We start from the raw sequence: 23,217 nt of genomic DNA, 5'->3' as shown, positions 1-23,217 counted from the left end.
TGGAAGAAGTACTTGGTCTTCAAAACTATCCTGGAAAGACAGTTTCCTGATTAAAAGAATAAGGAGCCCAGAGTGGGGACACCCCAATAACAGACATGGAGGCATCAGACCACCAAAGCAGGGTGGCATTGGCCATTGGAACCAACTAGCACCCCCTCCCCCTTCTCCAAGGTTTCGAGGTTTCATGCTCACTGGGCAATATTCCGATGATGACATTTTGACCTCCGCACAGATTTAGCCACAGGAAGGGGAGGCGCTGATGAACCATCAGGCACATGCATCTAATCCCTATTGGTGGAAATCCAAAAGCCCTAGGACTGGAACCGTGGCCACTTCACTTCCCTTAGTGCCTTGGAGATGCTGGGTGAGGACATTTGGAGCTGCCACCTTTTTTTCCCACCCCAAACTAGTCAGTTTATATGACTATAGGAAAGGAGGGAATGGAAGGGGAAAGGAAGCTTTGGTGATTCAGGTTTCTGAGGTGGCTGCCACATGATTCGTCAATGACAAGACCATGATGATGATTTCTCAGACTTACCAAATACTAGCACTTATCCCCTCCGAAGAAAAACGGGTGCTTTATGAGATGCCTTAATTTTTATATGGCCACTTCTGGCTCTTTCTCTCATGATTTAGAGAAAATCTTATGTGAATAAAACTCCTTCTCCTTCTCCTTGCCTAAAGCTGTGCCCCTCTCTTCTTCCCTTTCATTGTGTTTCATTATCTCCCAGGAATGCAGTCCCAACTTCACATTCTTCCACCACCTTCCTTGTCCTTCACACTACACTTTTCCCCAACGTCATTCAGAATACTTATCACTTTGACCCTGTGGAGATCTCTTTCTTCATAGTTCATTTCCTGGTTATACTTTGTCCTGTTAAATGGTGTCCATCTCCTGTCCATTCCCATAACATGCTGAGTTTAACCACAGCCCTTTCGTGCCAGAAAGACTAGTGCATGCTGCATGAACAAAACACTACTTATTATTCTTCATGGAATAAGATGAGATGTTTTTTTCTGAAGGACTGTTGTTTTAATCTCTACCTTTCCTGGACCAATAGACCAGCTGACCTTTAGAATGTAAAAACTAAACTTCTCCCTTTCAACTCACCCCTCCTACCATGTTAGCCTCTAGGAGTTGGCCAAGTAAGGAGGTAGATCTTGTTCTGTTTGAACAGTATTCTTTACACTTAATTATACTTATGCTCTCCAGCTCTGGCAGTTAAAAGTCAACATTGATTTCCTTTTCAGTATGTGCAGAGAACCAAACCACAAGAGAGAGTGCATGACAGATTCCCTGTCCTGAAAGAGATGACACTCTATGGAGAAGGACCTCTCCTTCCCCAAGAATACATACAGCACCCCAAATGATTCCAGTAGAAAGGTAGGATGAGCATCACCATTAAAGCAAGCATAGTCATAGATGTTCCCCAAAGCCAGCCTGTATAGAGGCTAAGAGCACAAGCTCTGGAGTTGGTCTGTTGGGTTGGAACTCTGCTTACCATCTGATTTTAGGCAACTACTTAAGCTCTCTAAGCTTAAGTGTTTCTGCTCTGTAAGACTGGGATAACTATAGGCTCTATCTACCTCACAGGGTTATAGTGAGGATTAATGAGCACATATGAAATGCTTAGCTTAGCATGGTAATAACAGTAGCTAGTTTCTTAAGCATTTGCTTTATGCCAACTGATAATGGCCCTCAAAGATATCCATACTATATGAGATAGCACTTGATTTGCTCCTACTTCCCACTCTACGTCCCCCTCCTACCAGGTGCAGAATGGCACCAGGGATTTGAGGGGTGGGCCAGAAAAGTTCAGGGGCCTTTTTTTTTTTTTTTTTTTTTGGCCAAATCATGCTTATATACACTCAGAGGATACAATGTGATGTTTTGATATATGTATTCCATGTGGCATAATTAAGTCAAGCCTATTAACATATCCATCACCTCACTTACCTATCACTTTTTGTGGTGAGACATTTGAAATTTACTCTCTTAGCTATTTTGAAATATATAATACATGATTATTGACTATAGTCACCCTATAATGTGCAGTAAATCTCAAAACCTCTTCCTCCTGTGTTTTAGAAACTTTGTAACCTAGGATCAACAACTTCCTATTCCCTCCCTCAATACCCTTGAGCCCCAGCCTCTGGTAACCATTGTTCTGCTCTCTATTTCTATGAGTTCAACTTTATTAGATTCCATAAGTGAGATCATGCTGTATTTGTCTTTCTGTGCCTGGTTTATTTGGCTTAGTGTAATGTCTTCCAAGTTCATCTGTATTGTTGCAAATGACAGGATTTTCTCCTTTTAGGGACCTTGTTGTCATGATGATGCTATGAATCCACTGGATAAAAACAAAGTTACTGTTCTGAACCATCCTTATCTTTTCCCAATATCCCTCTCCTCTCCTTTCGTGAAATCAAGGACTAGTGCTCTCATAGAATTTGGCCTATGTTAGTATACCTACTTCACTTTGCCTTACAGTCAATTGTTTATGTTTCAGACTCCCCAACTAGATCATAATGTTTTAATGGCAGGTTCTTTCTCCCTGTCATCTCTCTTTATAGGAAAGGGGAAATAAAAGCTATGGGTTTAATACTTAGTCATCAATAAATGTTGGTTGAATGAATGAATAAATGAATGAATGAATGAGACAACCCTTATAGGGCTGATCAATGTATATTATGGAAGCCTTTGTTTCATCTGGCACCTTTAGGTCCATACAACCTGCAAGTAACTGGCATTGTCCACACAATTCTCTCCTATAGAAAAAAGTCAATAGCTTACCCTTAAGCCTCAATTATGATTCATTTGAAAATAATAGACAGAAAATAGAGTGGCTTAAACAAAACAGAAGTTTATTTCTTTGTCATATAAAAGTCTAGAAGTAGGCAGGTAATCCAAGGCTGGGATGGCAAATTTTTCCACAATGTCCTCAGGATCTCAGGCTTTTTTCAGTCCGCTGCTTTGCCAAATCTAGGGTATGGTTCTTATGGTTCAAAATGGTAGCTATCACAGCTCCATGCCAAGCAACAGGCTAAAAGAAAGTGGAGGTGAAAAGGAAGGGAGACAAAGAGTACATGCCAAATGTCTTTAAGAAAAGTTCCTAGATGCCATTTCTGCTGTACGTCCATTGGCCCAAACATTGTGACATATTTTTGGTAGCTTTTGCCCAGATAGAATTAGGGGTTCTATATTATCATGGAAAAAAGGGAAACAGACATTTAGAAATAGCAGACTCGGCCAATGACTCGTAATTATCTAATTACACAAAACCCTACCAAAAGCTGGAAAGAAAAATAATCTGTGCACAAAGGATGAAGGAAATAAAATAAAACAAGAACTATACACTAAATAAAACAGCATAAGAAATAATTATGCTTAATAGTTGAAAGCATCAGAGGAGACACAATTGTAACATGGTAGCGAAATAATCAAAAGTTATAAAGGTTGGGGGAATATTTTTTATAAGGTAAGAGCCACAGGCAATACCCATCAGACACAGTAAAGCAAATAAAAAGAGATTAAATGAGCAATAACTAAAATCATACTGCTTTTCAATTCCCATTAAGATAACTTAACAAAGATAAACTTAACAAAACAAATAGTTCATCTTTGCTTATTTTTTTCTTCATATGCTTCTAATTCCTGAAAGGCTTATGGTATCACTGATTTTATTGCTTCTGGTAGTATTTCAAGGACATATATTACCTTTGGCTTTTTCTATATATATCTAAAAATATAAGCACTTTTGTTTGGGAAACAAAGTATTTTTTTATAGTTTCTATTTACTATGTTAACAGATGCATAATACATATGTCAGAAACATACTGGATACTGTCCTCCAAGAAATCCCAATGTTTACAACTTAGTGTAAATTTACTTAATCCTCTTAATCATTAATTTAAGATCTACAGACAGGCTTGATTTCTATATAAGAAACAATAAATGGCATGTATATAAGATAAAGTGTTCAGGAAAAATACATTTCAGGAAAAGATAATTAACATTTAGGTTTAAAAAAATTACAAGTTCAGAAGGGCTTACCCACAGATACGAATACAAACAAGGAAAAGTTACCGTATGGGAAAAATATAACTCTAAAATGCTGATGCCAAGAGTAGTGTTAAAATTTTGTATTACAGAATTTGAGTCATGGGAGAAAGACCAGGGCTAGGGCCCACATATACCCAAATGATCCAAGCACTAAAAAAAGTGTGCATTTTCTCTGGATAATTCTACAGCTGGTATGCACTTCCTAGGAGGAAGCACAGTTCTAACAAGATGATAGCTTCACAAATAACATGTCATTTACAAGTCTCCAAAATGTAATTAATGGACCAGACTTTATATACCATGGCCATATGAAGATAACAAGTTGCTTTCTTAAAATCACTACATTTCAATACTATTTCAGCTTATTTAAAAGACAAGCATGTTGGCTTATTTTGGGGTCCACTTTACAGATCTGTAGTCCTATTATACCTGACACAGAGCCTATAGCATATACCACTGTGGGAGAGTAGGGAAGCTCTAGCTGGAAAATCAAGAGGGTTGTGATCCAGTTCTGGTTTGGCCTCTTATTAGTCAATCTAGGCAGGATACCTTCTCAGGGTCTATGTTCTCTAAGGTCCTTTCCAGCACTATGATTCTAAGGTGACTTGCAGGTTCATCTCAGATAATATAACACTCATAGTCTGTTTATATTAAATCACTTCTGATACATTTATTATCAGAAACCATCCAACATGAAATATGAATTACTACAATGTTTTACTCCATATGATTCAAGTCAGAAGCAGTAATCAGAACTCAACTATAGTATTCTAATTTTTTAAATCAAAATAAGATGACCAGAATCATAAACCTTAGCATTCACAGTATTGAACCTAGAAAAAATTAGGATTAATAGAATGTTAAAACCAAAAGAGCATTTGACAGAAAGGGGGAGGGGGGGTGAGACAGAGAGAGAGAGAGAGAGAGAGAGGGAGAGAAACAGAAAGAGAAACAAAGAGATTGCAACTTCTTATGAAGCATGTTTCAATAACAATTACTCCATAACAGCTATGCACTCAAAATTTGTGAACATAATGTAACAACCTAGGGAAAAAAATCCAGCGCTAATGTCAAAGTACAGAGCCAAAATAATTCTGAATTTTCTCAACATACATTTTGAGAAAGAGAAGAATTTTTCCCCATTTCCCCATCCCTGAGTTCCAAAAGGGAACATTTTAAATTATGTACATCTCTGGTAATATTTTATAGAAAATAAATGCCCAGATATTTATAATTTAACTTAATATTTCCTCTTCAATTTGTTTTTTACAGCAGAAATGTTAATTTCATTTTGAACATGGTATGCTAAATATCCTGAGCTTCCAGGAATGAAGTCATGTAGTTCCCCAAGGAATTTCTTCATGGCATCAATTGATATATAACCTGCAAAATAAATAAAATATATATATATATATGTGTATATATATATATATATATATATATTTGAAACCCTATCATACTATCTGCTTTCAGTGTCTTTGATTTATTAGAGTTAAGACTTCTAAAGAATGTTTTTAAAAAAGAAGTAAAAAGAAGAAATAATACCAGTGAGAAGATTCTCCATGAAATCTGATAATTATTTCACCCTCCTATCCCCCTCCCCACAACTTCTTACTACCTTTTAAAACATAGATACTTGAATTAGCCACTTTGACTACTGAGATTATGATGTCCAAGTTGGAGCTGGAACATAAAAGTACCTAGACTAAAACAACTGGAAAATGTGTTTGGCTTAGAGGGTGATCTGTCTTAGAACTATCTATCCAACTATCTACTAACTGCACAAACAGCTCCTCTTTCCTGTTACAGCAGGCAACACTTGCCCGCACTGCTAACACTGGGATAACATTCTTTTAATTAAAAAAAAAAAGGAAAATTGATATTACTGCTCAGTCAACAAAGGCTATGGGTGTGAGTAATTTTGATGTCATTAATAATCTGAAATAGATATGGATATCAGAAAAAAACCTACCTAGAATGGATAGAGCTTAAAGTTTCATGACTAAGTAATATTAACTTGATAGCAATTGCTTGATATTTGAATAATTATATTTTATGTGTGAAGCAAGTGTTTGTGGTTTATACTAAAATTAAAATCTAATTTAAAAGTAAATATTGTATGAAAAAAATTCTCATAGAGCTTAAGGATTGAATTTAGAACACCGCTACCATCAAGATCAACAGGATATCTATGAATATAGTTTGATTGTTTTTAAAAATAAATAAATTCACAGTTAAGAAATTATGAATCCAACCATAAGAAATTGATTAGTATCTTTAAAGATATTTTAATCATAGTCATTTATAGGATATCTTGAAGCACTATTACTACACTCAATATGAATTCATAATCTTTGTCTAATGGTTAGATATCTGTGTAAAATAAACTAGTGCAGAAAAATATTATAGTAATGTTTAGTTAACTGCACATACACACTGTGTGAAGTTTCTAAAGACATGAGGATAGGAATAAAAAAATTACTACATTCATAAAAATATTCCTGTAAGAAGTATAGGACATTTATAGCATCAGAAATGGATTATTGTGGCAGTTTTGTAAGAGTTAGGACTTAAGGCTGACACTGACAAGAAACTCATTTAAACTAGTTTAAACAAAAGAAGAATTTACTGAAAGGACATTGCCATATCAAACAAGCTGGGAGGAAGGCAGGCATTATTGGTGGGCCTCAGAATTAACTAGAACCGTCTATCATTACTCTCTCACTGGTCTCCTAGGGTAGGAAATCCAAATATGGAGTCTATGGACACCTGGGTAATCCATGAATAGACTTCTGGGCATCTATGAGCCTCTTTAAATTATGTGTAAAGTTTGCACGTCATGTTTGTGTGTGTGTATACTAGGGAAAGGAGCCTATGTTTCATTAGATTCTCACAGGAAATTATGATTGGGGTTGTCCATATAATTTATCTTCCAAATTGGGACATTTGAGAGTAAAAACTAATGCCAAGACAACAGGCATAAACCAGAACTGTCTCATGTAAGTAAGGACGTGTGTTCATCCTACCTAGAGACCACTGTTTTAACACAGAAAATATTAAGGCATCTTCTTGGGTCAATTCTGCAAGTTAATTTATTCAATATATGAATAATGTCCCATCCATTACCATATTTAATACAGGGGGCTCTACTTGCTAGGTATTTGAAGTACAGCAACAGCTTTATGCTACACAATATTCCCTTGTTTCTTCTCTACCTGGGTTTACTCTAAATTTTATTTTAAATTACCTGTTACCATGTTGTTCACTGGATAATTCTGAAGAGGGAAGTACATCTGCTTTTCTACAACTGGAGTCCTTATAAAATGCTTTTCTGTCCTGTAAAATGAAACATACAGAAAGTCACATTTATATTTGGGGGGTTTTTTTGGACTTGTTTTACAAATGAGAACTTATATATACAGTGATTTAATTGCTCTTTGATCAGACTTCAGTCTTACTGGGTGAAAATGTTAATTGTGAACTTCTTTTGTGCTTCTAAGTAATCTAAAGGCCCATACAGATATTTTTGGTTTTCTTGGCCACTTCACAAAACAAATATTTATTGAGTGTATAGAGGCCTGGGTCTTTTTTCAATATCCTTGAAAGCACAATAATTCAATGATACTTTACAATTAGATAAGATATACATATAATGTAATCTTAAATATGCGAAAAGAAAAGCATAGTAGACTCTATTGTAAATGATCACAGCATTTTTGTTATTCAGTGTTCAAATAATTAGGACTCTATTAACTATTACTTCCATACTTTAGCATAACAAATAAAAAATGATGTCTGAGAAAACCATGATGTATGATAAGATTTTGAAGTTACTTCTGAGTTAAAAGAAAAAAAGGTAAATTATGCTTAGCATGATTGTATAATGTAATTAATTATATTCTAATTTTTAGAAAGCTAAAAAGTTTTCAACTAAAAGATTCTATTTTCTAATTGTGCCAAATAATGCTTACTATACTTAGACCACATATAAGCAATCAATAACAAAATCATATAAAAATAAAAACCTCAACAATAAAAAATTGGAGTCATCCCTAAATTTATTATTTTTCTAAAAATTTAAAGATACACTGACAACAAAAGCTTCATTTTCAATTTTTTTTAAAAATTGGATTTCACTTAAACTCTTCCAAAAAAAACCTATACCTCAGTTAGGATGAGATTCTACAAATAAAGCAAAATAGTGTTCCTAAAAAAGTCAGAGACTAAACAAGGATAACCATTATCATTACTATTATTTATCATGGCCCTAAATATTCTGCCCAAACAATAAGAGATAGAGGAAAGAAAAGAAAAAAGAAAAGAAAAGGAAGAGATATCTAGTGAAAAGGAAGAAGCAATATTTTCATTATTAACAAATGATATGATTATGCACTGTCAAGAGCCAAGAGAATCAACTGAAATATTCTTCGAACCTCAAAGAATTCCAAATGGGTAGATATAAGGCAAATAGCCTCAAATCAATAACTTTCCTGCAATACCAGCAATAACTAATAAAAAATAAAATTGAAAAAATGATCCAATTAACAATAGCAATAAAACACATAAAAATCTAGATAAGAAAATCTAGATAAATCATGATAAGAAATTTATATGTAATTTCCTATACGTAAAAATATAGGAAATTTTACTGAGCTATAGAAAATAAACAATGAAAAACAGGCCAGGCATGGTGGCTCACACCTGTAATCCTGGCACTCTGGAGGCCGAGGCAGGAAGATTGCTTGAGCTCAGGAGTTCGAGACTAGCCCTGAGCAAAAGTGAGACCCCATCATCTCTACTAAAAAGAAACCGGGTGGGGGAGAAAAACCCAGCCGGGCGTTGCAGCCCACACCTGTAGTCCCAACTATGCCCCCCCCACCAGAGGCTGAGGCAGGAGGATCACTTAGAGCCAAGGAGTTGGAGGTTGCAGTGAGCTATGATGACGCCACTGCACTCTACCCAGGGCGACAGAGTGAGATTCTGTCTCAACAAAACAAACAAGGCAACTGAACACCTCTCCTCACAGTCCCTCACCCCATTAAAAAAAAAAAATTAAAAAGCAAAAAGCATTTTCCTGGATAGAAATATTGCAAATTATAAAAACATCAATTCTTCTCAAATTTATCATAATTCTCAATGAAATCCCAAAGGAATTTTTAGAGCTTACAAAAAAAAGAATTCTAAAATTCACCTGAAAAACAATGTTAGAAGATCTAACAGCAGATAAGACTAAATTTGTAATAGAATGAAAAAATAAATACCTAGGAATAATCTTAATGAAAAAAGTATAAGATTTATATGAAGAAAATAAAATATTCCTTATTTTTATACAAAAGAAACAAAAGACACAAAAGAAAATTTGAACAAATGAAAAAAAAACAAACATTTTTTCAGATATAAAGATTCAGCATCACAGATATTCTCCCTAAATTAATCTATACACTTTTTTATAATGCCACCAAAAATAATTACAGGATTTTGGGGGGAATATGAGTAAGTTGGTTCTCAAATTCAGATAGAAAAATAAACCAGAAAGAATAGCCAAAAAATTCTGAAAAAGAGTAAGGAAGAGGAACTAGCTCTAAGTATTAAATTATACTATAAATAATTAGAATGCCACTGGCACATGATAAATGAATGCAATAAAATATGAAGTCCAGAAATAGACCCAAACATATACAAGGATTTAATGTACAATAAAGGTGGCATTTCAAGACAGTAGGAAAAAAAGATGAATTTATTCAATCAGTAGCCACAGCAGGTGGCAGTCTGGGAAAAAAAGGTGGATCCCCACCAAAATATATTCCAAATGTACCAAAGAATTAAATGTACAAATAAAGAAATCATTAAGAAGAAACCATGGCAAAAAAAGAAAATCTTAGCATGGGAATACTTTCCTAAGTATGATACAAAACCAAGAAAATATTAATAAGTATGAAATACAGAATAAAAGCTTTCTATATAGCAAAACCCAACATATTTGAAGGCAAACAATAAGCTAAGAAATAATAGTAATTTGTTTCACAAAGAACTAATTCCCTTAAAGCATAAAGGGCTCCTAACCAACAAACAAAAAAACAACCAAACAAAAAACTCAGTCAATAGAAAACTGTGCAAAGAATATGAACAAACAGTTAACAGAAAAGGACACACAAGTGGTTCTTACAGAAGTGAAAAGATGTTCAATCTCACTCATAATAATAGCAATACAAAGAAACTAGAGTGAGATATTATTTTCTACCTATAAGAATAACAAAGATCAAAACATTTGGTAGCACACTGTTAGAGTAGGTATAGGGAAAAGTAAGGTGACTAACCATCACAGTTTACCCTAGATGGAAGGGCTTCTTAGAACATGGGGCTTTTCAGTGTTCACACTGGGACAATCCCAAGCAAACCTGAATGGTTCGTTACCCTAGCCTGAAAAAGTCACTTGTATAGGCCGGGCGCAGTGGCTCACGCCTGTAATCCTAGCACTCTGGAAGGCCAAGGCGGGAGGATGGCTCGAGGTCAGGAGTTCGAGACCAGCCTAAGCAAGAGCAAGACCCCATCTCCACTAAAAATAGAAAAATAGAAAGAAATTATCTGGACAACTAAAAACATATATAGAAAAACTTAGCCGGGCATGGTGGTGCATGTCTGTAGTCCCGGCTACTTGGGAGGCTGAGGCAGAAGGATTGCTTAAGCCCAGGAGTTTGAGGTTGCTGTGAGCTAGGCTGATGCCATGGCACTCTAGCCTGGGCAACAGAGCAAGACTCTGTCTCAAACCTAAAATAAAAAATAAAATGATTAGATGAAGAAACAAGTTCTGTGAGATAAAAACAAGTAAATAAAGCCTATCATGTGTATTGAGAAGTTTGCATTGGTAGAGATAATTTGAAAAGCAAATTGGATAAAATGAATAAAGACAACTCTGAATCTTTGAAAGTACTGAATAAACAGCTACAATCTAAGGAAGTAGAACTCCAGCTAAGGACAGAAGTGAAACTCAGCAGGTGATGAGGAATTTAAATACATCTTCATCAAACTGGGAGGTGGAAAACTTGAGCTGTGACCTGAAGATCAATGGTTTGGAACAAGAGCTGGAACTAATGAGGACAGAATACAGCATTTTCAAAAGAGAACTATAAAATGCCAAGAAAACAGATCCATATCAGGAAGACAATCTGAAGAGCAGAGATCTCCAGAGACTAAGCATTTTAAGTGATAATATGCAGCATGCATACTAGGAACTGAAGAGAAAAATGTCTAATTTACATCTGGTGACTCAAGTACAAGCTGAACTACCAAGAAAACTGAAAACCTCAACTGCAATCAAGAAAGCCTGCCCTCCAGAAGAATGCACTGAAGACCCTGGGAAAGACAGCACAAAATTGCACTTGATGAATTTTACCACAATATAGAAAACATCTCCCACTCTCACCAAATAGCAAAGCTCTTTTTTTTTTTTCCCACCAAAGCTAATAGCAAAGCTCTTTCTTAAACTATATCTTCCCCTTTACCAGTAGATGTAAAGGTTTTATCAGAGAAAGCAAATCCTCCAATCATGGACAGATGAGAGATCCATTCCTAATGATGATACAAACTTTCAGGAACCCAACACCATGGCAGAAATTCTCTAGAAGAAAATTCTTGGATATTACCAAGCCCTCCTAAATCAAGTTAGACAGCATTTGGGGGAACTAAAAGTAAAACTTTTGCCTTTACTCAATCTGCCACCACTGTATTACTTGGATCAACATAATCAAATTCCTTCAGAATCAATTCTGAAGAGATTCACGATTTAATCATGAGGGCACCACCTCTCTCAGTGGTTCTCCCAAGAAATTATTTAACAAACTGAAAGTGGATTTTGATTAAAGTTTTGTAGAGCTCTTCAGCATATACATTTGAACTATATGATAATATGTAGTTGATTTTCCAGTATGAAAGAGCACCCTCCAGCTCCATATTCTAGGAATTAGATACTGTACTAATTAATAAATAAACTTAAGGTGTTTAAAAAAGGAAAAAATCTTATCTTTTTATACCATAAATACCACATCTGAGAATTTACATGAAGAATTTTATCAAAAAAGTAGAACAAGATTTATTTTTAAAAGATGTTCACGAAGGTGTCTTAAGAGTAACATTGTCAACAAAATAAATTTTAAAAGATGGTTAAACAAACAATAAGATGAAATACCATATGTAGACATTATACGTTATAATATCAAATATGGTTTTTCTACATGGGGAAATGCTCATGGAACGTTAAATGGAAAATCAAGAGACAGACTATGTGCAGTATGATCTCAATTCTATTAAATGCATGTATTTGTATAAAATTGGTGAGAAATGTACTATTGTCAATGGTGGTTATCTCTGAGTGGTAGGGTTGCTATAATTTAAATTTTCTTTATTCTTTTCTGTATTTTCCATTTTGACAAATTTGCATGCATTACATTTATAATAATAAAATAATTAAAAACAAGAAAAATAAACAAAAATTCATGCAATTTTCAGAAGATTTGGGGAACATATTGGGAAGATAAAATAGTATAGTGACTAAATGTTTGGACTCTACATCAGCTAAACTTGATTTCAAAGTAAGCTCCATTCCTTGAGTAATACTGGGTAAATTATTTAGCTCTTTGAAGCTGTTTCTTTGATTATAAAATCAGGCTAATAGTGCTTATCTCATAGGTTGTGAGAATCAAATGAAATACTGTAAACTGCTAAGCCTATAGTGTCTTATATGTAGCACATGCTCAATAATAGTTCACCACCCAATAGCACTAGTAGTATGCCAACAAAAGAAATGCTTCAGCAGGTAGGGTGAGGGTGTATTTTATCTATGTTCACACTGTACCCTCTGGTGGTTACACAAAGAAAAGGTTCTAGGCAGACAGCTACCTAGGATTTATTCATAACCTTTGTCCATTTTTGTTGTTGTTATTGGATTGGACATATTTTTCCCATATTTGTAAGACCTCTTTGTATGTTAAGGAAATTATCCTTCATCAGAGAAAGACTTAAAACTGGAAAAATTATATAAGTTAAATCATTAATGTTTATATTGAAAAAAGATAACTACTATTTGATAATTTTTATTTCAGCAGCTAAATACCAGACTGTAGGGTTCCCCAGGTCCCCAGATTTTCTTTCTGTGTCCTAACCAAAAATCACAGAGTGCCTTCACTACTCTGTGACCTAGCCAGTTGCAGGTTTTTCCCAGCAGCCTTGAACCCAAACTGGGACCTTAAACATTCCTAGGCACTGATAAAGGTACCTAGGTTGTTGCCCAAAACACTGAAAGAAACTGGCCCCAGCCCTGAGCCAAATTCCTTAAACCGTCATATAAACTCCATACCATGACCTCCTGGCCTTGCACATACCTAAATAGAACACTCCTTTTCTCTAGCTGTCCATTTTGAGGGCTGCTGTAGCATTTATAAGTTTCCCTAATAAATGCTTTAGACTGATCACCCTGATGTTTAGTGGTTCTTTCTTTAGAATCTCAACTGGCCCCATCTTGAAATGATTTGTGGCACCCCCTTGTGAAAATTCTGCTGCCATTTTTGGGGCTACTCCAGCTGCAGGCTTGGCATGAGGAAACAGACTTTTGAATAACCAATGTTCCCTATGAATATTTGAAAAGCACTGAATTGGAAAATATGGACTTGATCATGTAAAAGTCTGCAATGAGGAGGCCTTTTGTAGATTGGCCCTAACATAATGGCAAGTCCATGTTTGTTTGTCTTTTTAGATTAAATTTCTTAAACCAAAGTTACAAACAATTTGGAAAGGAGGGGGGAATTACTCACAACTCTCAATCCTAATAAAATTACTGCTAATATTTAGTATATTTTCCTCCAATTTAAAAAATATATTTAAAAAATAATTTCACCATTATAACATAGATAAAATCCTTGTTTTCTTTCTGCAGGGATTAGTATAGCACAGCAGTTAAATGCATGAGCTCTGGAATTAGACTGACCCAGATTAAATCCTGCTTCTCCCCAACTTAATAAGTTTCTATGACTTTGGGAAAATGATTTAATCTTTCTAATCTTAGATCTCTTTTTATGTAAAATACGAATGGTGATAATGATAATATCAATCTCATAGGAAGACTGTGAAAATTAAACAAGATAAGCACACATTCAGTGCTCAGAGATGTCTACATTGAATTCAATATCAATGAAGTACATGAATTCAATACCTTTTGGGTAATTCTTTTTTGTGCTCTGTTGCTAGTTCACTGTTTTCCCTAAGGATTTTTATTTCATTTGGTGTTCCTTCATCATGCTGTGGATAGCAAAAGAAATCACATTTTTAAAAATCAGACACCAATGATCTAATCAGTAATGTTTTAAAAAAAAGAAAAAAAGTAATCTGGCAATATATACAGAGTCATAAAAATATTTATACATTTAGGTCCATTCATCTAGTTTGGTGAAGAAAACTTACAAAATTTTGTACATCTACACTTTACCATTAATATATATTTGTAAAGAGACATAAATAAAGAAGACAAGAATTTTTTAAATATCAGATGTGGTTGTGTTAGATAAGTAAAGCTTTGACTGATTTTATTCTCTTTTCAATTTTTGAAATTTTCTTTAATGTGGTCATATTTATTTTACCATATTTTACATATTACTTTTACCACATTACATATACCATTAGGAAATTTTCATATTTAGGTTATAAATTTACTGAAAACAATAATAATGCTCCCCAGATTCACCCTTATTGCCATTTGATGAAATACCTCCCACTTATATATTCTATGGTTACTTTATTATAATTGGCTAATATTCAATATAAATCAATATTTTGAAAGAATTGAAAAACTTATTAATAATAATTTCTAGAGTTAATAGTCAATACCAGCATGTTATACTAATTTTTTAGTAGAAAAAACATTGGATTGGGTTGGAGCTGAGAAAATTTGTTTCCATTTTGCTAATATCTGACTGTGTGAACTAAGGTAGGTCTTTACCTTCTCTTTACTCCATTTTCTCATCTATAAAACTGAATAATTAATAATCTTGAAGAACCCTTTAATCTCTCAAGTTCTGGTACAGTCAATAATTATTATCAAATAATAACCATTCCATCACCATTCATGTCTCTGGAAACACTGTAACAAGTCAAGGATTAGATACTTTGGTCCCTAGAGCAACATACTATTTATTACCTCTTAGCCAAAAAATACTGCTGAAAGAACTACTATTTTCAGATGATGATGCTTTGGAAAGAAAAAACAAATTAATGAAAGGAATACACAATGCATAAGCTAATTAGTTGGCTTTGGGCATATTTTAAAGATTTTCCCCCTAACTTCCTTGTGAAAAATTTGAAACTTACCAAAAACTTAAATAGTACAATAAATACTATATACTTTTCATCTAGATTCACAAAGTGTTAACATTTTCAACACCTTGAGTGTCCCCTTTCTATCTCTTTTTATTTTTGCTGGAGCATTTGAAAACACAGATATCATGGCATTTCCACTCCTTATTACCTAGCATGCATTTTATATAAAAAATACATTCTTTTATCTTTACAATACCATTACCACACTTAAGAAAATTAAACTTAATTCAATAATACCAAATATATAGTCCTTATTAAATTTTATCAATTGCCCTCAAAATGCCTTTTATACCTTTTTTGTTAAAAAAAAAATCCAGAATCTAATCAAGGTTCATACATCACATTTGGTGGTTATATCTCTTAATCTAGAACAGTCCTTTTCCCTTTTTTGTTTTTTATGGCATTGACTGAGTCCAGGCCAGTTAGCTGTCTTGTGGTATGGTCCATATTCTGGATTTGTCTGATTGTTAAGTCATAATTGGATTCAGTTTAAAGCTTTTGAAAAGAATACTACACAGATAAATATTGTGTACTTATGATATCACATCAGAGTGAACAGAATGAGATGTTCCAATATTGTTGATACTAAATTTGATCAGTTGGTTAAGGTAGTATCTGTCATATCTCTCCATTGTAAAGGTACAATGCCTACGTTTGTAAATTTTTTTCTTTTTTTGAGATAAGGTCTCCCTCCGTTTCCTGGAGTAGAGTGCAGTGGCACGATCATAGCTCACTGTAGCCTCCAATTCCTGGGCTTAAGTAATCCTCCTGCCTCAGCTTCCTGAGTAGCTGGAACTACAGGCGGGTGCCACCACGTTCGGCTAATTTTTCTATTTTTTTGTAGAGACTGGGTCTTGCTATTGCCCAGGCTGGTCTTGAACTCCTGGGCTCAAGAGATACTCCCACCTCGGCCTCCTAGGATTACAGGCATGAGTCACCATGCCTGGCCTGTCTTTGAATTAATATGTAACCTGATTGCATAATAATTAATATGTAATCCACTAATAACCTTTGCCTAAACCAGTTATTATATCGGGGGTTGTAAAATTGAGATTTTCTATCATCTTTTCTATATTTATTAGCTGCTATTCTTCTGTAAAGAAAAATTTTCTTTATCCTACCTTTGTCTTCTTTCCTTCTTTTCTTCCTTCCTTCTTTCTTTTTCCTTCTGTCTTTCCTTTTTTTCTTTCTTTCTGCCTTTGGAATACCACTATGGACTCATGGGTTCTTTTTTACTTAATGTATTATAATCCATTACTGTCATTATTCTTATCAATGCTCAAATTATCCCAAATGTGGGTATTGCATAAAGATTTTGAAGTAAGTCAAAAGTCTAGGTAAATTAGAGGCAGGATGGCAAAAGCTATAAAACAGCCAATTTCTAGTACTTGACACATTTATTGAGGGGTATCATTCAAAACATTTAACAAATGGCAGGGCACAGAAATTAATCAGTGCCTACACTGGCAGTAATGAACTGATAAATACCATGCACCTGTTACTCCCTTAAATTACTGACAGAAGCAAATTTTCAAGTTTCTTATGTGAATAATTTTATTTATACAATATCTCAATTTTACGAATGTACTACTATAAAAATCATGTCAAACCAAATAATATTCAATAAAAGCATGCTCTTTAAATTCCTTAATCTGGCTCATTCATACTAACATGTCACAAGTAAACATTTTTAATATTACCTTGCATTCAGAAAATTTTGGAACTGTAGATTCTAACCAAGTACCTTAATTTACTCTTACCTTTTCTGTCAGAAAATGTTGGTCTTGTTCCCAAATAAAACCACCAATTTTTCTTCTTATTTCTGTTTGAGAAAAACAAATCCAATACTATTTTTTAAAAGTAACTTTGTAGAATCTTCTGAATTTCCCTTAAAGTCTCAAATTTCTAGGCCAATGTTACTGCATTTGCATCAAAATCACCTAAGATACTTGTTAAAATGGAGATTCCTATTGAATCAGATCATTGAGGAGGAGCTCAGGAATTTCATTTCTAACAAACTCCCCAGATGATTCCAATACATTATGATAATCATCATTGTAGACTTTTCCTGCTGGAATATGTGTGTGTGTGTGTATATATATATATATATATATATATGTCTTCATTAGATATATCTCTATTGGGACAAGCATTAATAAAGAAAATAATTATTCAGTCAAAATAAAAAGTATAAAATTGCTGAAGAGGTCCAAAAGAATTAATTTACTTTGCTAAAAGAATGGTGGATGAACAGTAAGTCTGGTAGGCATGGTAGTGCAGAAATTCTGCAATGCTCAGCATGTCAAAGGACTATGTCATCATTCTAACTCAATGATCTCAAAGGTTTTTGACAAAAAATGTAATATTACTCTAGATCTTTGCTGTCCAATATGGTAGTCACTAGCTACATGTGGGTACTGAGCACTTGAAAATGTGTGGTTAGTCCTAATTGAGATGTGCTGTCAGTATAAAATAAATACTGGATGCTGAGGACTTAGTACAAAAAAATGTAAAATATCTCAATAATTTTTATATTGATTATATAGTGAAATAACAATATTTTGAATATAGTAGGCTAAATAAAATATACTCTTAAAATTAATTTTACTTAATTTTTTTTTTTTTTTTTTAGAGAGGGGTTCTCTCTATGCCCCCTAGGCTGGAGTGCAGTGGCAGTGGCTATTCATAAGCATGTGCAGTACAGCCTCCAACTCCTGGGTTCAAGGGATCCTCCCACCTCAGTCTCCCAAGTAGCTGGGATTATAGGTATGTACCACATTGCCTGGTTATTTTTTATTCTTTTTAATGTGGCTATGAGAAAATTTAAAATTCATATGTGGCTCACATTTGTCTTACACTTCTACTAGACAATATTGCTGTAGATAGATTTTTTTTTGAAGTACACTTTTTATTTTTTTTTAAAGGAAAATATGGCTGGGCCTGGTGGCTCACACCTATAATTCTAGCACTCTGGAAGGCTGAGGCAGGAAGATCGCTTGAGGTCAGGAGTTCAAGACCAGCCTGAACAAGAGCGAGAATGCGTCTCTACTAAAAATAGAAAAAATTAGCCTGGAATGGTGCTAGATAGAAGAAATTAGCCCGTGGTTCATGCCTGTAGTCCCAGCTACTAAGGAGACTGAGGCAGAAGGATCACTTGAGCCAGGAGTTTGAGATTGCTGTGAGCTAGGCTGACGTCACAGCACTTTAGCCCAGGCGATGGAGTGAGACTCTGTCTCAAAAAAAAAAAAGGAAAATATTTTCATTTAAAACAGATTTTTTAAAATTCAAATACATGTTAATATAAGATGCTAAACTCGAAGACAGAATAGGAGTCATAATTTAAAATCAGATGATGTGGCCGGGCGCGGTGGCTCACGCCTGTAATCCTAGCACTCTGGGAGGCCGAGGCGGGTGGATCGCTCGAGGTCAGGAGTTCGAGACCAGCCTGAGTGAGACCCCGTCTTTACTAAAAATAGAAAAAAATTATCTGGCCAACTAAAAATATATATAGCAAAAAAAATTAGCCGGGCATGGTGGCACATGCCTGTAGTCCCAGCTACTCGGGAGGCTGAGGCAGTAGGATCGCTTAAGCCCAGGAGTGTGAGGTTGCTGTGAGCTAGGCTGACGCCACGGCACTCACTCTAGCCTGGGCAACAAAGTGAGACTCTGTCTCAAAAAAAAAAAAAATAAATAAAATAAAATAAAATCAGATGAGATAGTCATTTTATAATATAAACTCATTGAAGGTAAGTATTCACTGATTGGCACAAATAGTTTTTTAATAAATCAATTCTCCCATCCAGTCTTTAATTTATTTGGGTAACCACTGAGAAAAACTTAGTGTTATAAGTTATAACTAGGTCTCACCAGGACATCAATTTTGGAAGAAACACAATCTCTGGAGTTTCTTTCTTTAAAAAAAAATTAAAATTTTTTGATACAGGTTTCATTATGGTGCCCAGGCTGGACTCAAACTCCTAGGCTCAAGCAATCTCCTGCCTCAGCCCTCCAAGTGGCTGAGACTACAGAGGTATACCACTGCACCCAGCATCTGGAGTTTCTAAAGGATTTTTTATGGAAATAATTTTCCAAGTTTTTTGTTTTGCTTTGTTTTTAATACTCTCCTCACTGGGAATTTGTACTCAGCTTCAGTCTGTCTTTCTGGAGATAGACATGTACCTACTGAATAAATCAGCTAAACATCGATATTAATGTATAACTTACAAAAATGGGATATTTAAAGTTAGCCCAGAAAAGATAGGTAGGCTTTGGATAGAAGAACAGGATAGGAGAATGCATGTTCTGAGCAGGGAAAACCAAAAGCCAATCTCAGAAGCAGTTTCTTTATTTACTTGCCCTTCCTACTTCAAAGTGTTGCTGAAAAAGTTAATGTGAAAGTACTTTCAAATGTATAAAGAATAAAACAAATATATCAGTTTATTATCATAACCAATCTTTAAATATCAGAAAAAAACAATTCAAAAGCAAAAAAAAATTCAAAGCTATCAAAGAACACATTTATTAAATACTCACATGTCAGACACCTTAATGTATTATCTCATTTTATCCTCAGAACAACTTGGGAGAAGTTAAGTAACTTGCTAAAGATGGCAAAACTAGTAATTCTGGATCCTAGCCTGTGAGCACTGTAAGGACAAGATGTGCATCTGTCTTATTCACCACTGAATCAATCCCCAGCACCTGGGTTGAAACACCGCACACAGGAGGAGCTCAATGGATGTGTGAATGAACAGTAAACAAAGCCAGGATATACACCTAAGGCAATCTGATCCAAATTCCATGTTTTCCCCACTTATATTAAATAGATAACAAAACTCAAAAATCTGATTGAGAACAAAAATCAGTAAAGTTGAATTTCGCTGTCCAAAAGGGAATGGTTGAATGATCCTTGCTAACCTTTTTGCAGGCATGCAGGAGGAAGAATGAAATGACCTAAAGCCACCGAGTTTTTCATTTCAGCATTAGCTACTGCAGAGAGATAGTAGGCGTGAAAAACTGTAGCATTGTCTTCTATGTAATCAAGGCTCTGATATATTCTAGGAGAAAGAAAGGAAATCTTTTAGGTTATGAAATAAGAATGCATTTAACCTTTCAAAAGAATGAATAAATGACTGGAAGTAGGGGTTGGTTACATGAAAGCATACATTCATGCTGGTCCTTTTTTTCTGGCAAGGAAGTAAGAATATATGGCTTGAGATATTAGTAGTTTTGGGGCCTAAACCTAGGCAAATTTCAGCTTTAGAGACTTCGTTAAGGATTAAATGAATTAGGAAACTTGACCTAAAACAGTGCTGTTTACTGCACAGCAACAGTAGATTGTGAGCCAGTAGCCTATGAGTTTTATCCATAGTCACTGTTTTATGAAGAGGGATCAATTAATTCTGAGGTAGGGAGTAGGCCTGCAGCCTTCACATATAGAAGGCAACATCTTTCCTAGAGGTGGAGATAAGAGGAGGAGCATGAGGGAGGGTGGTCGTGCTGGGGAAGAGGTGATCAAGGTGCTACTAAGAGAATGGCAGTGAAGAGGAAGAACAATTAGGGGGATTCAGTTATTTGGGCACTGACTGAGAGGGTAGGAGATGTTATTAAAAGAGACTTGGAAGGTTTTAAGTTTGGAGAACACAGGACCTGGTGCAGGTAGGAGGGGTAATCAGGAGATTTGGTTTAGACATTGAGCATGAGGGGCCTTCGAGGCGCCACGTGGAGGTGTGGGAGAGACAGCTGGAAGCACACAGCTGGGATTCGGGAAGGGACCTGAGGACCACGTGGAAGGCCATGCCACTGCGGCGGAAAGGAAAGGGGTAAGGTTATCTATTTTTCTCCCACACCTAGGACTGAAACCTTGTTCGTTTCTGGTCTCACCCTATCATCAATGTTTATTAATGGGTTGCAATTTCCATCCCGAACTCCGAGCTCATCATGACCCAAGAGGCAATGCCGAGTGGCCCGCCGGTACCTCAGCGTGTCTGGGTGCGAGGCATCACAGCTGAACAGGAAGTCGGCAGCCCGCGGGTCACTGATCGTCCCCCCTTCGGCCACTGTGGAGGCAAGAGCACAGGGTGAGACCACCAGGCACCCTGGAACCGAGGCACCAGAGGGAGAAGCGATGCTGCCCTTGCCACCGCACCCACCCCTTCGGCTCAGCTTCCTACCCCAGAACTGCCTCAGGTCCGGGCTGACGCTGCCGCTGAACCAACCGCGCTGCCCTTGAAACATGGCGCCACTTAGCCCGCGAGGCCGGGCAAGGGAGGGTCCAGAACCGAGGTCACTGATTGGTCCCAGGTCCGAAGCCGAGCTCCATGATTGGTCGCCAAGAGCAATGGGGGCGGGAAAGGCCTGAGGCACTTGGAAGAGGGGTGGTCGCCACCTGGCTGCGCGGACCCATTCTTCGGGATGGTTTGAGGCCTCCCAGCTTTCTCCTGATAGAGGAAGGAGGGTCGCTGGAGCTGGTGAGTTTGAAAGCCTAAGTATTAACGAAGTTATTCTGCTGTGTTGCACCAGCATATGTACAGATTCTGTGGCGTCAGGTATTATTTTAAAGCAAAACCCATTTTATCATTTCATCTATAAATGTTTCAAAATGAAACCTTTGAGGACTGTTTAAAAAACACAACTATGATACCATTATAGCACTTCTAAGATACTTCTTTAATATAGTCAAATACTGCCAGTGTTCAGGTTTCCATTTTTCTCAAAAGTGTTGTTTTTCTTTTAGTTTCTCTCCTCTTACATCAGTTGTGTTAGATTTGTTTGGTGTTGGGCCCTTTTAATCTAAAATTTCAAAGTTATTGGTGTAAAGTTGTCCACAAAATCTTTCTATCTTTTTTTAATGTCTGTAGGTTCTCTAGTCATGGTTCTTTTTTCATTTCTGACACTGATTTTTTGAGCCTTTTCGCTTTTTATTGCCTGGTATCATCTGAGGCCTGTCAATTTTATTATCCTTTTCTAAAGAACTTCTGATTTGGTACTCTCCTTATATATTTCTTTTCTATGTCATTAATTTTAGCTCCTTATAATTTCCTTCCACTTTCCTTGGTTTTAACTTCTTTTTTCTTTCCTTTTTTCTTTTTATACTTTTTTTTTTTTTTGAGACAGAGTCTCGCTCTGTTGCCCGGGCTAGAGTGAGTGCCGTGGCGTCAGCCTAGCTCACAGCAACCTCACACTCCTGGGCTCAAGCGATCCTACTGCCTCAGCCCCCCGAGTAGCTGGGACTACAGGCATGCACCACCGTGCCCGGCTAATTTTTCTCTATATATTTTTTTAGTTGTCCAGATAATTTCTTTCTATTTTAGTAGAGACGGGGTCTGGCTCTTGCTCAGGCTGGTCTCAAACTCCTGACCTCGAGCGATCCACCCGCCTCGGCCTCCCAGAGTGCTAGGATTACAGGCGTGGGCCACCCCACCCGGCCCACTTTCCTTGGTTTTAAATTGCTGTTATTTTTCTAATTTCTTGAAATAGATGATAGGCTTTCATCCTTTGTTTTTCTAATATGTGCATTTAAGGCTATACTTTTCCTTTTAAACTGTGTGTCACATGGTTTTGAGATGTCATTTTTTGTTATTCAATTCAAAATGTGTTCAAATTTCCAAATATATGTGACTTTGTAGTTATCTTGTTATTGATTTCTGGTTTACATGCATAATAAATATGTCAAAGAATATGGTCTGTGATTATAATCCTTTGAAATTTGTTGACATTTTCCTTATGACTAAAGTATATGGTCAGGCTGGGCGCAGTGGCTCACGGCTGTAATCCTAGCATTCTGGGAG

General features: G+C 35.9%; 1 protein-coding gene, 1 long non-coding RNA gene and 1 pseudogene across 2 annotated transcripts in view; 2 read left to right on the top strand and 1 right to left on the bottom strand.

Moving 5' to 3' along the window:
• Positions 1-22,497, top strand: part of LOC123622096 — a 33,419-nt gene extending 10,922 nt beyond the window's left edge. The window contains exons 2-3 of the long non-coding RNA XR_006729412.1: positions 18,060-18,193; positions 20,355-22,497. This is a non-coding gene — a long non-coding RNA (uncharacterized LOC123622096). The remainder of the gene's footprint in view (positions 1-18,059; positions 18,194-20,354) is intronic.
• TERB2 (telomere repeat binding bouquet formation protein 2) lies at positions 5,304-21,752 on the bottom strand. The gene is made up of 7 exons (XM_045528134.1): positions 21,601-21,752; positions 21,405-21,486; positions 20,345-20,484; positions 17,188-17,249; positions 14,268-14,353; positions 7,311-7,399; positions 5,304-5,446 (listed from the first exon to the last, which is right to left on the bottom strand). The coding sequence occupies exons 1-7, from the start codon at positions 21,662-21,664 to the stop codon at positions 5,304-5,306; spliced, it is 666 nt and encodes a 221-aa protein (XP_045384090.1). The 5' UTR covers positions 21,665-21,752.
• On the top strand, positions 10,866-11,512 carry LOC123622071 (annotated as a pseudogene).
• Positions 22,498-23,217: the final 720 nt, after the last annotated feature.

This window comes from Lemur catta, chromosome 1 (assembly GCF_020740605.2).
Source record: "Lemur catta isolate mLemCat1 chromosome 1, mLemCat1.pri, whole genome shotgun sequence".
NCBI lineage: Eukaryota > Metazoa > Chordata > Mammalia > Primates > Lemuridae > Lemur > Lemur catta.
Note: the sequence above shows the minus strand (reverse complement) of the source record. Positions and strands in the feature narration are given on the sequence as shown.

Bases quoted from the DNA above. Each gene is read 5' to 3' on its own strand.
- TERB2 (XM_045528134.1), bottom strand. From the start codon at position 21,664: ATGTTTCAAGGGCAGCGCGGTTGGTTCAGCGGCAGCGTCAGCCCGGAC. The intron at 20,485-21,404 runs GTACCGGCGGGC...TCTTTCTCCTAG, and splicing joins TCGCACCCAGACACGCTGAG to AATATATCAGAGCCTTGATT. The intron at 14,354-17,187 runs GTAAGAGTAAAT...TGCTATCCACAG, and splicing joins AACATTTTCTGACAGAAAAG to CATGATGAAGGAACACCAAA.